A 14,003-nucleotide genomic window follows, 5' to 3' on the forward strand; every position below is an offset into this window, starting at 1 on the left:
TTCAGGTGGCCCTTAAAAACCATTTTATGCTAAAACAGGTCCATTCGGTTGTTTAAATTTTCTTAAGACAGGCCAGTCATTTTGTGATTGCATTGTTTTGTGTATTAAATTGTTGTACAACACCTTGATATTTCATACAAGTTTGCAGTCTGTAATTATTTTTACAAAGAAATTTAAAATAAAGTAAGTTAATAGTGCCTAGAGACAGGTTTTGTATCCATAGCAGTGATCAGAGGAGGAATGACCACTAGTAGGAGGCGCAGAGAGAAGAAACACCCTGGTGCATCTGCAACAGCACAAATGGACGCCTTCATCTGCCCCACCTGTAACAAAGCATGTCTCTCCCATATTGATCTTGATAGCCACAGCAGGTGCTGCAACCTTCCAACAATTTGACTTCACCCCCAAAAGCGCACTCCTCCACTGTCTCCCAAGACAGGAGGATAGATGCCAACAAAGTCTGGGGTGTGGGGAAGGGAGACATGTCTGTTTGCTTCTACTAGGCTTCTTGTGGGACAAGACCAGGGCAACAGGGCCACTGCTAAGAAGTCTCTGCACAAGTTATTTGGTTTGCAGGGGGCAGGTTTATACTTTTGGTGAAACTTAAAACAGAACTCCTACAGAATTAACTAATAAATGAGGCATTGATATTAGGGATCATTTAAGGCATTCTAGAATGAATATATCAATTATCATTAAAGTGGTAACACTTAACCAACTGAAACTGATTAAAATTATTTAACTGATTTATTATTGTGATCCGCAGGGGAGGAAATATTCCCAATAACATGGTGCCTACAGTGACATAGCTATACATCATCACACAATGTGTGTGTGTGTGTGTGTTTTAAGGAGTGTGCTTTTTCTTTAAAACTATTGTTTTATTCATGTGTAAGTTTGATGAATTGATTTTTGGTTCCTGATTTCTTTAGAATCAGATAACAGCCTAACTGATCTGTAGAAAGGATGTTATGATCAGAAATACAGACGATGTGTCAGGGAAGAGTTAGAAGTTTCCAGTTTATCAGAGGGAGAAAGCATTCCCCAGGGGGGGAAGGAGAGCAGTGAATCTAATAGAAGAGAACAGGAGGAACAACAGGGAGCGACCGGCTGTTCCCAGGAAAGGGAAGGGTTCAGTTCTAGCTCAGATTGGGAGGAGGGGAGATACAGGCCAGCTCTAGCCAGGAGGGAAGGAAAAAGAGCGGGAAAACGAAGGGAAGGGCGCCTTCGCCATTTTGAGGGTGGCTGGTCACCGAGAAGCAGAGCTCAGAAGGTAGCTGAAAGAAGTGACTCTGAGGAAGAATAGTTAAGAACCGTTTATAAGATTGTTTTGTTAATACGCAATAAAAAGTTATAAAAGACGACTACATGGAATTGGCGGAAATGACTGGCAGAATCCGAGACCAGGGAGAAGAATTGGTGGAAGAAGATTGGAAAAAAATTAAAATCTATCTACAGAAACACTGTAAAATTATTGAATGTTAATGACGTGAGAATGAAACAAAGTGGTTCTAGTAATAAGGCAAAATAAGAATATGCAAGAATGGATTGATATTAGACGAAAATTTGAAGTTATAATATGTGAGGATAAACAATTAAGGGTAAATTAAGAGGGTATGAATTTGCTGAACAAATTTTTAAATGGAATACAAAAAAGGGAGGTGTGAGGAAGTCATGAAAATAAGTAAATGAGTGGTAAGATATTAGAAAGAGGGATATTTATTTTTTATTTTTTATTTTTATGTTAAATTCTGGTTTCTGTATTTTCTTTGTGTTTTTTGTTTACTGTTTTGTAACTCTTTTCTTGTTAAAAATTTAATAAATATTATTTAAAAAAAAAAGTTATAAAAGACAAGAAGCGTTTGTGTGGTGATCTGAAGAGGACAATGACCAGTCCTGACACAATGTATGTACTTTTTTAACCGAAGAAAATCTTGAATAAAAACAACTAAAAAAGAAAAGAAAAGAGTAAGCCCTAATTAGAATGCTATAAAAATAAGGGAAAGGTCAACTAAGTTTCTTCTGTTCCTGAAAGACACATTTCCAAATGACTAAGCAGCCAGGGAAATCTTTATTTTGCTCCTGCAAGTGTAGTCACACAGTTGCCTTAAAATGTCTCAGTTCTAGTTTAAATGCCCACAGCTGTATCCAGACTAAGATAACTCATCTTAGGTCCCAATGAAAACAATGGGGAATGCTAGTCATGACTTAGGCAGCTGTGGGAAGGTCTCAGCAACAACTTCATGGGGGCAAGACCTACCAGAGATGAGTTGCTGTCTCTGACACTCCACCAAGTCTGTGCAGATTGTCTTTTTGCTAATAAAGAGTTAACTTCAACTTGCTGGTGTGTTTTACTGCTGGCTCGCCCCTGTCTCCTGCTGTACAAAGGTGACTGTCACATTCGTTGCTCCACCCCAACTACCTCTGGCCCTGCCCTCCATTGGCATGTGGTCCCCAGAAGATTGCCTATGAGCTATTGTGGCCCTTGGGTTAAAAAAGGCTCTTCAACTTGGCATAAACGTTAATTACCTTCTCATAGGGTATCTGCAGAAGATCCAACACCACACTGTGAGCGCCCATATTTTTAAGCAAGCGCTGCTGCTGATGACGACATTTTTTATTCTGGATGCACAGTTTGCTTAAGCGGATCAGAATCTGGTGATAAAAGATAATATGTACTGTACATAAATACAAAGCCAGGGGAAATATGAGTTGCTACCATAGTGAATATACCTAATTGATACTTTGAAGCATTTTATCAACATACCTCCATAACAATATTGTAGTTGTTGCTCTTGTTACTGTCAATCTGAGGTTTCTTACTCCCATCCTGGACTGGACTTAAAATATTTGACTCCTATAATTAAAAAGATAGGGAGGGAGGGAAAAATTTAACTCCAAAATCTTGAAGTGCAGTACCAACATGCATGGAAACCATGTAAAACAATCTTCCACTAACAGTGGGCAAATATTAACCCAAGGTGAGCTAGAGAATTAAAGTACAGAAGTAAATCCCACTGAGTTCAACAGGGCTTAGTACTAAGATAAATAGGCACAGGATCACAGCCTAAAATGCTAATGTGTCCAGCACAAAGAAGGTATGATAACTGTATGAAAATTGATATTGATATTGATAACATACACACTATAAAATGTCTCTTAAATTTTTGTTATTTCTTGTTAGTATTTGGATTAGTTTTAGAATTTGTGTTATTATTTGCAGAGTGTTCATAGCAACTAAGCACTGCATATAACTCAAGATAATGATACATGCCCTGCCCTCAGGTTTACATATATGAGACTAAAGGTAAAGGTAAAGGTACCCCTGCCCGTACGGGCCAGTCTTGACAGACTCTGGGGTTGTGCGCCCATCTCACTCAAGAGGCCGGGGGCCAGCGCTGTCCGGAGACACTTCCGGGTCACGTGGCCAGCGTGACAAAGCTGCATCTGGCGAGCCAGTGCAGCACACGGAAACGCCGTTTACCTTCCCACCAGTGAGTGGTGTCCCTATTTATCTACTTGCACCCGGGGGTGCTTTCGAACTGCTAGTTTGGCAGGCGAGACTAGAGCCAACCTAGAGACTAGAGACCCAATAAAAGACAGGTGGAGGGAAAAGGTCAGAAGAAGGAAAGTCTGGGGATGTCAGAGCAGGGAAGAGGTGAATTTCTAACATGCACTGAATCCAACTTCTCCTTTTTGCTAGGAAAGAGGAGGTGCAGCTTTTCAGCAGCCTTTGATCTTTATACAGTGATACTTCGGGTTACATACGCTTCAGGTTACAGACGCTTCAGGTTACAGACTCCGCTAACCCAGAAATAGTACCTTGGGTTAAGAACTTTGCTTCAGGATGAGAACAGAAATCGTGCAGCGGCAGCACAGTGCCAGCAGGAGGCCCCATTAGCTAAAGTGGTGCTTCAGGTTAAGAACAGTTTCAGGTTAAGAAATGACCTCCAGAACGAATTAAGTTCTTAACCCGAGGTACCACTCTATTGTCTGAAATCTGGCATTTCTCCCTGAAATCCCATACAGTTACAGTAGCCATTATCCAGTATTTAGCGCTAAGTATCTCTCCCTCTAATAGGAATGTCAGGTGATAAGTGTCAATAATATTGGAACCTAATATGCATGTAAGAAGGAACCCAAGGTTTGCGGAAGGAAGGAAAGAAGGAAGGCTAAGAAAATAAAACTGTGGTGACAAAAACCCCTAAAACAGCCCAATGAGAACTGAGCATCATTCTAGTTAGTTGGAGCAGAAATACAGAAATGACAGTGGTGCACATAGAATCATAGAGTTGGAAGAGACCACAAGGGCCATCGAGTCCATCCCCCTGCCAAGCAGGAAACACCGTCAGAGCACTCCTGACATATGGTTGTCAAGCCTCTGTTTAAAGACCTCCAAAGAAGGAGACTCCACCACACTCCTTGGCAGCAAATTCCACTGTCGAACAGCTCTTACTGTCAGGAAGTTCTTCCTAATGTTTACGTGGAATCTTCTTTCTTGTAGTTTGGAACCATTGCTCCATGTCCGCTTCTCTGGAGCAGCAGAAAACAACCTTTCTCCCTCCTCTATGTGACATCCTTTTATATATTTGAACATGGCTATCATATCACCCCTTAACCTCCTCTTCTCCAGGCTAAACATGCCCAGCTCCCTTAGCCGTTCCTCATAAGGCATCGTTTCCAGGTCTTTGACCATTTTGGTTGCCCTCCTCTGGACATGTTCCAGTTTGTCAGTGTCCTTCTTGAACTGTGGTGCCCAGAACTGGACACAGTACTCCAGGTGAGGTCTGACCAGAGCAGAATACAGTGGCACTATTACTTCCCTTGATCTAGATGCTATACTCCTATTGATGCAGCCCAGAATTGCAATGGCTTTTTTAGCTGCCGCGTCACACTGTTGGCTCATGTCAAGTTTGTGGTCAACCAAGACTCCTAGATCCTTTTCACATGTACTGCTCTCAAGCCAGGTGTCACCCAGCTTGTATTTGTGCCTCTCATTTTTTTTGCCCAAGTGCAATACTTTACATTTCTCCCTGTTAAAATTCATCTTGTTTGTTTTGGCCCAGTTCTCTAATCTGTCAAGGTCGTTTTGAAGTGTGATCCTGTTCTCTGGGGTGTTAGCCACCCCTCCCAGTTTGGTGCCATCTGCAAATTTGATCAGGATGCCCTTGAGTCCATCATCCAAGTCGTTGATAAAGATGTTGAATAAGACCGGGCCCAAGACAGAACCCTGTGGCACCCCACTAGTCACTCTTCTCCAGGATGAAGAGGAACCATTGATGAGCACCCTTTGGGTTCAGTCAGTCAGCCAGTTACAAATCCACTGAGTGGTAGCATAGTCAAATTCGCATTTTACCAGCTTCTTTACAAGAATATCATGGGGCACCTTGTCAAATGCCTTGCTGAAATCAAGGTAGGCTACATCCACTGCGTTCCCTTCATCTACCAGGCTTGTAATTCTGTCAAAAAACGAGATTAGGTTAGTGTGACATGACTTATTTTTCAGAAATCCATGCTGACTATTGGTATCACAGCATTCCTTTCTAGGTGCTCACAGACTGTTTGCTTAATGATCTGCTCCAGAATCTTTCCTGGTATTGATGTCAGACTGACTGGGCGGTAATTATTTGGGTCCTCTCTTTTCCCCTTTTTGAAAATAGGAACAACATTTGCCCTCCTCCAGTCTGCCGGGACTTCGCCTGTTCTCCAGGAATTCTCAAAGATGACTGCCAATGGTTCTGAGATCACGTCTGCCAGTTCTTTTAATACTCTTGGATGCAGTTCATCTGGCCCTGGAGACTTGAATACATCTAAACTAGCCAAGTACTCTTGTACTATCTCCATAGTTATTCTGGGCTGTGTTTCCTCTGCTGAATCATTTGCTCCAAATTCTTCAGGTCGGGCATTGTTTTCTTTATCGGTGAAGACTGTAGCAAAGAACGCATTGAGGAGTTCAGCCCTTTCTGTGTCCCCTGTTTGCATTTCACCATCTTCTCCTCTGAGTGACCCCACTGTTTCTTTGAATCATAGAATCATAGAGTTGGAAGAGACCTCAAGGGCACTCCTGACATATGATTGTCAAGTCTCAGCGTAAAGACCTCCAAAGAAGGAGACTCCACCACACTCCTTGGCAGCAAATTCCACTGTCGAACAGCTCTTACTGACAGGAGGTTCTTCCTAATGTTTAGGTGGAATCTTCTTTCTTGTAGTTTGGATCCATTGCTCCGTGTCTGCTCCTCTGGAGCAGCAGAAAACAACCTTTCTCCCTCCTCAATGTGACATCCTTTTATATATTTGAACATGGCTATCATATCACCCCTTAACCTCCTCTTCTCTTCTCTTCTCTTCTTCTTCCTTTTGCTACGAACATACCCATCAAAGCCTTTTTTGTTGCTTTTAACCTCTCTAGCAAGCCTGAGTTCATTCTGTGCTTTAGCTTTTCTGACATTGTGTCTACACGTGCTGGCTATTTGTTTGAATTCCTCTTTGGTGGTTTCCCCCTTTTCCATTTTTTGTACACATCCTTTTTTAATCTTAACTCAGTTAAAAGTTCTTTAGCTAGCCACCCTGGCTTCTTTAGGCACCTTCCATGTTTCTGTCTCATTGGTATTGCCTGAAGTTGTGCTTTTACTATCTCCCTCTTAACAAACTCCCAGCCATCATGAACTCCCTTTCCTTTTAGTATTACTGTCCAGGGGATCTCACCCAGCACTTCCCTAAGTTTTATGAAGTCGGCTTTCTTAAAGTCAAAAAACTGAGTCCTAGTATGCTTGGCTGCTCCTTTCCGCTGTATAGTAAACTTCAGAAGAGCATGATCACTCGCGCCTAATGATCCTTCCACTTCTACCCCACTAACCAGGTCTCCCTCTTAACAAACTCCCAGCCATCTTTCTTAAAGTCAAAAAATTGAGTCCTAGTATACTTGGCTGCTCCTTTCCGCTGTATAGTAAACTTCAGAAGAGCATGATCACTCACGCCTAATGATCCTTCCACTTCTACCCCACTAACCAGGTCATCAACATTGGTTAGGACCAGATCTAAAATGGCTGTTCCTCTTGTTACTTCTCCCACTTTCTGGACAATGAAGTTGTCTGCAAGGCCAGTGAGGAATCTGTTTGACCTTATGCTCTTGGCTGAGTTTGACATCCAGCAAATATCCGGGTAATTGAAGTCCCCCATTACTACTATCTCCCTTCCTTTTGCATGCTTGGCCATCTGTTCCAGGAAGGCATCATCTATGTCCTCCGTTTGGCTTGGGGATCTATAGTAAACTCCCACAGTGAGGTCCCTGTTATTCCTCTCTCCCTTAATTTTGACCCAAATGCTCTCACTTTGGCTTTGAGGTTCTAAATCTTGGATCTCTTCACAGGTATACACATCCCTGACATATAACACCACTCCTCCTCCTTTCTTGTCTGGTCTGTTTCTCTGAAATAGATTGTATCCCTCCATTATTAAATTCCAATCGTGGGACTTATCCCATCAGGTTTCAGTGATGCCTATTATGTCATATTTAATTTGCTGTACCAAGAGCTCAAGCTCATCTTGTTTATTTCCCATGCTTTGCGCATTAGTGTACAGACATTGAAGTCCATTAATCATTCCCCCGTGTCTATTATTTAAGGATTTTTTCCTCCCACCACTAGGTCTGCGTGCTGTTTGCTCCATTTGGTCTATGACATTTGGATGATCATCTTCATCAATTGATAGCGACTCCTACCTTCAGGAGCACTGTCTCCCTCCCCCACATTAGTCAGTTTAAAGCCCTCCTGATGAGGTTTCTGAAATGTTTAGCAAAAACATTCCTCCCAACCGTTGTGAGGTGCAGCCCATCGCTTGCCAGAAGTCCATCTTCAAGAAACTGCAGTCCGTGATCTAAGAATCCAAACCGTTCCTGTTTACACCATTTGCGAAGCCAGCTGTTCACTTCCACTATTTTTCCCTCTCTCCCTGGGCCACGTCGTTCAACTGGGAGGACAGATGAGATGACAATTTGTGCATTTAATTGCTTCAATTTCTTGCCCAGAGCCTCGTAGTCTCTTTTGATCTTCTGGAGGCTATTGCTTGCAGTGTCATTGGTTCCCACATGAACCAAGAGGAAGGGGTATTTGTCAGTGGGTTTTATGATTCCTTGCAGTCGTTCAGTTACATCTTGGATCTTAGCCCCGGGGAGACAGCACACTTCCCGAGACATCTTGTCAGGCCCACAGATCACTGCTTCTGTTCCCCTCAGTAGGGAATCCCCTATCACCACTACATGCCTCCTCTTAGGTCTGGTCGGGGTTCTTCCGTGATCTGTCCGTTCCAAGGTCGCCTGCACATTCCCTGAGGACTGACTTTGCTGCTCGTCTTCATATACCTGATCGACTGTAATGAGGGAGAGATCCTCAAATGGAGTCTGCTCCTCGTCTTCCATGCTAGGTGAGAGGACCTCAAAGCGATTGTGTATTTCTAAACAATCAGAGCGAACCCTGGGCCTCCTACTTCTTTGAGTCACGTTTCTCCATATATCTGGCTCCTGTGTTGGTGAACTAGTCTCTTTCTCAGGGGAGTCCCCTGTCTCCTTCTTGGTGGAGACAGTGTGCTCTGTTGCTTCCAAGAAGAGCTCCAGCTCTCTAATTCTTTGGAGCGTAGCTACACGTTCCTCCATGGAACGTGGAACATGGAAGACAGTGGTGCACAAAGGGTACCAAAGGGTATTCCAGAGATGCAGTTATAGAAAGATAATCACACCATCAACAGAGTTGTGACATTCAGCTGCATATCTTCTAGCCTTATGTCATGTCCTCATCATATCCTTCTAGGGAAGGGACCAGAAACTATTTGCATTCTGCTGGGAATATTTACATCCATACCAACTGAAAAGCAGTTGCTTATTCTCTTTGTAAAAGAAACATACTGCCCCCAAACTTGGCATGCTAGCTCTATATAGCATTCTCTTGCAGAGAGATTGAGTTGTTCCTTCTCCCTGCTTCAGCCCAGCATAGCAGCATGCTCTGTTTCACAAAGGTCAGCACTGTAGAGGTTACTCACCTCAAGGGTTGCCATGAAAATCTGGACACAAAAGTGTGAATCCATCCACAAAAGTTGTTGAGCTTTTTTAATCTACACTCCCAACATGGCCTGCCGTACGTCCAGATTTCCTCAGACATTTTAGCAACTGCCACTCATACGCTGTCTGGGAAATTCTAGACATATGACAACCCAACTCACCTCTTCCTTCTAGTTTTAAAGGGTTGGGTTTATGGGTATCTACCCTGTGTCTGCCCTGGGTAGCTTAGGGCACAATAGGTGTTAGGTGCCAGGCGTGTTTTGTGTCTGGCACGGGTCCAATTGTGACCACATGGAGATCTCTGGATGCCAGGTTGGCAACCAACATCTCCATCTTGCCCCTACAGAAGAGCTTGTTTATTGCATTTATCTCCCACCTTTTTCTCCAACGAGTACATGGCTGACCCCCCGCTTCTCAGTTAATCCCTAAAAAGACCCTGTGAGGTAGGTTAAGAGGCTGTGGCTCACCTCAAGGTCACCCCATGAGATTTATGACTGAGTAAGTCACTTTGGACTTGCAGCTGTCCATGACTTGCAGCAGGTCAATCTGGTATGCAAGTTGAGACCCTCCCTGCCCACAGACTGTCTTACCAGAGTGGTCCATGCTCTGGTTATCTCCCACTTGGACTACTGCAATGTGCTCTACCTTTGAAGATGACCCGGAAACTACAATTAATCCAGAATGCGGCAGCTAGACTGGTGACTGGGAGTGGCCACCGAGACCACATAACACCAGTCCTGAAAGACCTAGTTTGACTCCCAGTATGTTTCTGAGCACAATTCAAAGTGTTGGTGCTGACCTTTAAAGCCCTAAACGGCCTCGGCCCAGTATACCCGAAGGAGCATCTCCACCCCCTTTCTTCAGCCTGGACACTGAGGACAATGAACTCTGCATTTCAGCTGTTATCTAACAAGAGTTGTAAATATAACAACAGTCACCCTACAACATCTAGCAATTCTCAGAAGGGAAGTTAAAGTAACAATATTGTCAGGGGCTCAGGAGCAGAAGCACAGGGAAGAGGGGAGATGGAGAGCGAAGGGGAAGAATCTGAGGGCAGCGTAGGGGAAGATGACAGTGGCCCGAGAGATTCCATGAGCCTCTCCAGCGAATCGGAAGATTCACAGAAGGGGGCTCCGATGGCCAGGGCAAGGGGGGTCCCGGGAGGGACGCACCAGAAGCTAGGGGCCAGCAGCGACTCCCAAAGCAACAGCTGGAGATCGGGACCGGTTTCCCCACCAGAGCGTAGCGGGGGGGAAGAGTCCCATGTGTCAGGGCAGGCTTCCCCTCCAGTGGGGAGAGAAGATGAGTCAGGGCTGACCACACCCCTATCGCTGAGTGAGGGAACGGAGGGGAAGTCAGATCCAGCTAGCCCCCCCGAAGGGGGAAGCAGTGACAGGAGCAGTGTAACGGTCAGGAGGAAGGTGGCCGGGTGGGCGCGCACGCCAAGTTCAAATGTACAGGCGCACGGGACAGCAGGGAGCTCGGATTGGGAGCCAGGTCCTAAAGCACGCCGGAGGCAGGGGGAAGAATCCGGGGACTCTTCAGCATCAGAAGAGTCCAGAAAGGGCAACACCCCGGCGGGCAGACGGACCCAGAGGAGGAAAGAACAACGGAAGAGGTGGAGTAAGGCTAGAGTCTTAAACTGGTGTCTAGGGGGAGGAGACTCAGACGGAGCTTTGGCGGTCTAGGGTTTAAGACGTAGAGCTGCACGCTACGGCTTTGGAATGGAAACTGAACTTCAATAAAGACTTTTGTATATAACCACGACCTGGCGTTGGTCCTCTGTGAGCTGGGACCTTGGGCAGCTCTGACAGTAAGCTCCGTCTCATAAAAAAACCTTCGCAGCGTGAGTTGACGCAGCGAGGGGCAAGACTTGGTGTTTTGCGAGCTCACGAAGATCGGGAAGGATGGCTACAGAGGAGAAATTGACAGCCCTGCAAGAAGCAGTCACGAGGCTTTCCATGGAAGTAGCATCATACAGGAAGAGAGAGGAGGAATCAGCCGTGTTCTGCCAGGATCTGCAAACCAGGTTGGAAATTTTGAGAAAGGAGGGGCTACCAGGTGCCAAGCCGGAGGGGATTGGCCTCGGAAAGAGGGGGGGCAGCCTTGTGTCTCATTTCGATGGGAGCCTGCAGCAGTATCCTAACTTCAGAGCAGACGTAGTGTTCGCACTCAAGTTGCTTCAGAAAGACTTTAGAGATGAGGAGGAGAAAGTGGGGTTCATAATAACTCATCTGCATGGAGAAGCTAAAGCGTGGCTGCGCAATCTTTGGCGCAACAATGATCCCGTCCTCCAAAATTCAGATGCCTTTATTAAGGCTATGGACGCTTGTTTTCAATCTGCAGTGGATGTGGACGTTGCCAGGAGGGAAATGCATGGATTGAAACAAGGCAAAGCCACTGTGAGACAATATCACTCCCGCTTTTTTGCGTTGGTTAATGCGCTGGGATGGGAAAAGGACTCAGCTGCCGTCCGAGACCTGTTCTGGGAAGGGCTGAATGGGGCGGTGAAAGATGAAATTGCGAGGGGGGAGAGGCCCAAGAGCACCACGGAAGTCGTCCAAAGAGCGCTGGCGATAGGGGTGCGTCTGGAAGACCGCCCGTGGAGCAAGGATGAAGGGCGTTGGGGACGTACACTAGCCAGATCACCTCCTTTCTTACCCAGAGAGACAGCGCGCGCCCAGTCCACACCTCCACTGGGAGGGGGAGAAGAGCCGATGGAGATAGGTGGTGCCAGGGCTCAGACAGCCACCAGAGCCCCAACACCGGGAGCAGTCAAGGGGAAGCCTCCTAGAGGGAGCAGGAAGTGTTACATCTGCGACAGTGCACAGCACATGGCCAAAGAGTGTCCCCAGAGGCTCCACAAGCACAATGCAGCCTCAGCAACAGTAAGGGGAGCAGTTCAGCAGGGGGAACAGCTACAGGGAAACGACCAAGCCTGGATGGAGGCAGAGCCACTGGGGCCCAGCCAGGCGAGTCAGTGAAGCAGCCCCCAGGGATTTTACAACCCACAGACCCCCTCCCGCCCAAACCAGTGGTGCAACTCACTGCATCACTCCAGCTACCCAATGGACTCACCATGGAAGTCCCTATTACCATTGACTCTGGTAGTAATGCAGACTTTATAGGAGGGGATTTCGTCAAGCAACATCGCATAGCGCTTTTACCAGCCACTATGCCCCTGAACGTTGTCACGGTTGATGGAAGAGAGCTACTGGGAGGACAGGTGGTACAGCAAACACCACCTATGGTGATGCGAATTGGGAATCACCGCGAAGTCATCAGCTTCAACGTCACTCACCTGTCAGACACACCCATAGTATTGGGCATGAGTTGGCTGGACAGGCACAGCCCGGCATTAGCATGGTACCAGCGTCAATTGACCTTCTGCTCCTCCTACTGCGCAGAACACTGCATCCTGACCAGCCAGGAAGATGAGGGGCAAGAGGATGAACCACAGCTACACTTGGGCATGCTGCAAGCGGTACCCGACAAGTACAAGGCGTTTTTGGAGGTCTTCTGCGAGAAGGAAGCGGACAAGCTGCCTCCCCACAGGCCCTACGACTGCAAGATTGACCTCCTGCCGGGGGCGACGCTGCCGACTGGAAAACTGTATTCCATGTCTGAAGACGAACTGCAGGAACTCAGGGAGTTCATAGACCACAACTTGAAGCGGGGATTCATCCAAGAATCCAAAGCAGTGGGGGGCAGTCCCGTGTTTTTCGTGAAGAAAAAAGACACACCCCAAAAGAGGCTTGTAGTTGATTACAGGGTCATAAATTCGAGGACGAAGCCCACGGCATTCCCCATGCCCAAGATCGACGACCTGCTGGCGACGGTGAGGAAGGGTCGCATCTTCACCAAGTTGGATCTGCGAGGGGCGTACAACCTTATACGCATGAGAGAGGGCGACGAGTGGAAAACAGCCATGTTTACGCCTTTGGGCACCTATGAAACAGAGTTATGCCGTTTTGCTTGCAAAATGGCTCCCACTGTTTCCAAGCCTTCATGCACCACGTGTTAGCAGGACTTCTCTACAAGAAGTGCGTCTGCTTCCTGGACGACATTCTGATCTTCTCGGAATCGCAGGAGGCTCACGAGAAGGACGTCAAGGAAGTTCTGCAGAGGCTACGGGAGCACAGACTTTACGCCAAACTGGAGAAGTGCCAGTTCGACATGACGGAGGTGGATTTCCTGGGCTACAAGCTGTCCGACAAGGGACTCGCCATGGACAGCACCAAGGTCCGCTCGGTGTTGGACTGGAAGAGCCCGCGCAATCGGAAGGAGGTCCAGAAGTTCGTCGGCTTCGCCAACTTTTATCGCAAGTTCATCAAGGGGTTCGCAATGCAGACGGCGGCCATCATGGACACTCTCAGCTCCAAGAAGAAGAAATTCGTCTGGACGGACCAAGCGGAGCAGTCCTTTCAGCGGCTCAAGCGTCTCTTCGCGTCCGAAGAACAGCTGCTACACGTCAACCCCAGCCGCCCAATGAGGGTTGAAACGGACGCCTCGGACAGAGCCGTGGGGGCGGTCCTGTTGCAGCAAGATCCGCAAGCGGACTGGAGGCCGTGTGCTTTCTACTCCAGGAAACTCAGCAAGTCGGAGCAGAACTACACCATCTGGGACAGGGAGTTGCTGGCCATTCATGCAGCCTTCAAGGCGTGGCGGCACTTCCTCATCGGAGCCAAACACACGGTGCAGGTCCGCACGGACCATAAGAACCTGGAGTACTGGCGCACGGCGAGGTTCCTGAACCAGAGACACATCCGCTGGGCGGAGTTCTTTGCGGATTTCGACTTCAGGATAGAATACATCCCGGGAAACAACAACGTCATGGCGGATGCGCTATCCAGGAAGCCGCAGTATCTCGAGGAAGCGGCACCGGTGGCGGCCAAGCACATTTTCGCACCGAAATCGTGGGCGTGCGCTTCAGCCACCGTGGACCTGGACG

At 46.9% G+C, this 14,003-nt stretch overlaps 1 protein-coding gene across 8 annotated transcripts in view; it reads right to left on the bottom strand.

Moving 5' to 3' along the window:
* ITPR2 (inositol 1,4,5-trisphosphate receptor type 2) overlaps window positions 1–14,003 on the bottom strand; it is a 292,662-nt gene that overhangs the window by 162,081 nt on the left and 116,578 nt on the right. For all 8 annotated transcript variants that reach the window (XM_079993294.1, XM_079993291.1, XM_079993290.1 and 5 more), the window contains 2 exons: window positions 2,768–2,857; window positions 2,530–2,655 (listed from right to left, as the gene is read on the bottom strand). In XM_079993294.1, the coding sequence (XP_079849420.1) occupies window positions 2,530–2,655; window positions 2,768–2,857 (216 nt within the window). The remainder of the gene's footprint in view (window positions 1–2,529; window positions 2,656–2,767; window positions 2,858–14,003) is intronic.

The sequence above is a fragment of the Podarcis cretensis genome (assembly GCF_951804945.1).
Source record: "Podarcis cretensis genome assembly, chromosome: 10".
Classification (NCBI taxonomy): Eukaryota; Metazoa; Chordata; class Lepidosauria; order Squamata; family Lacertidae; genus Podarcis; species Podarcis cretensis.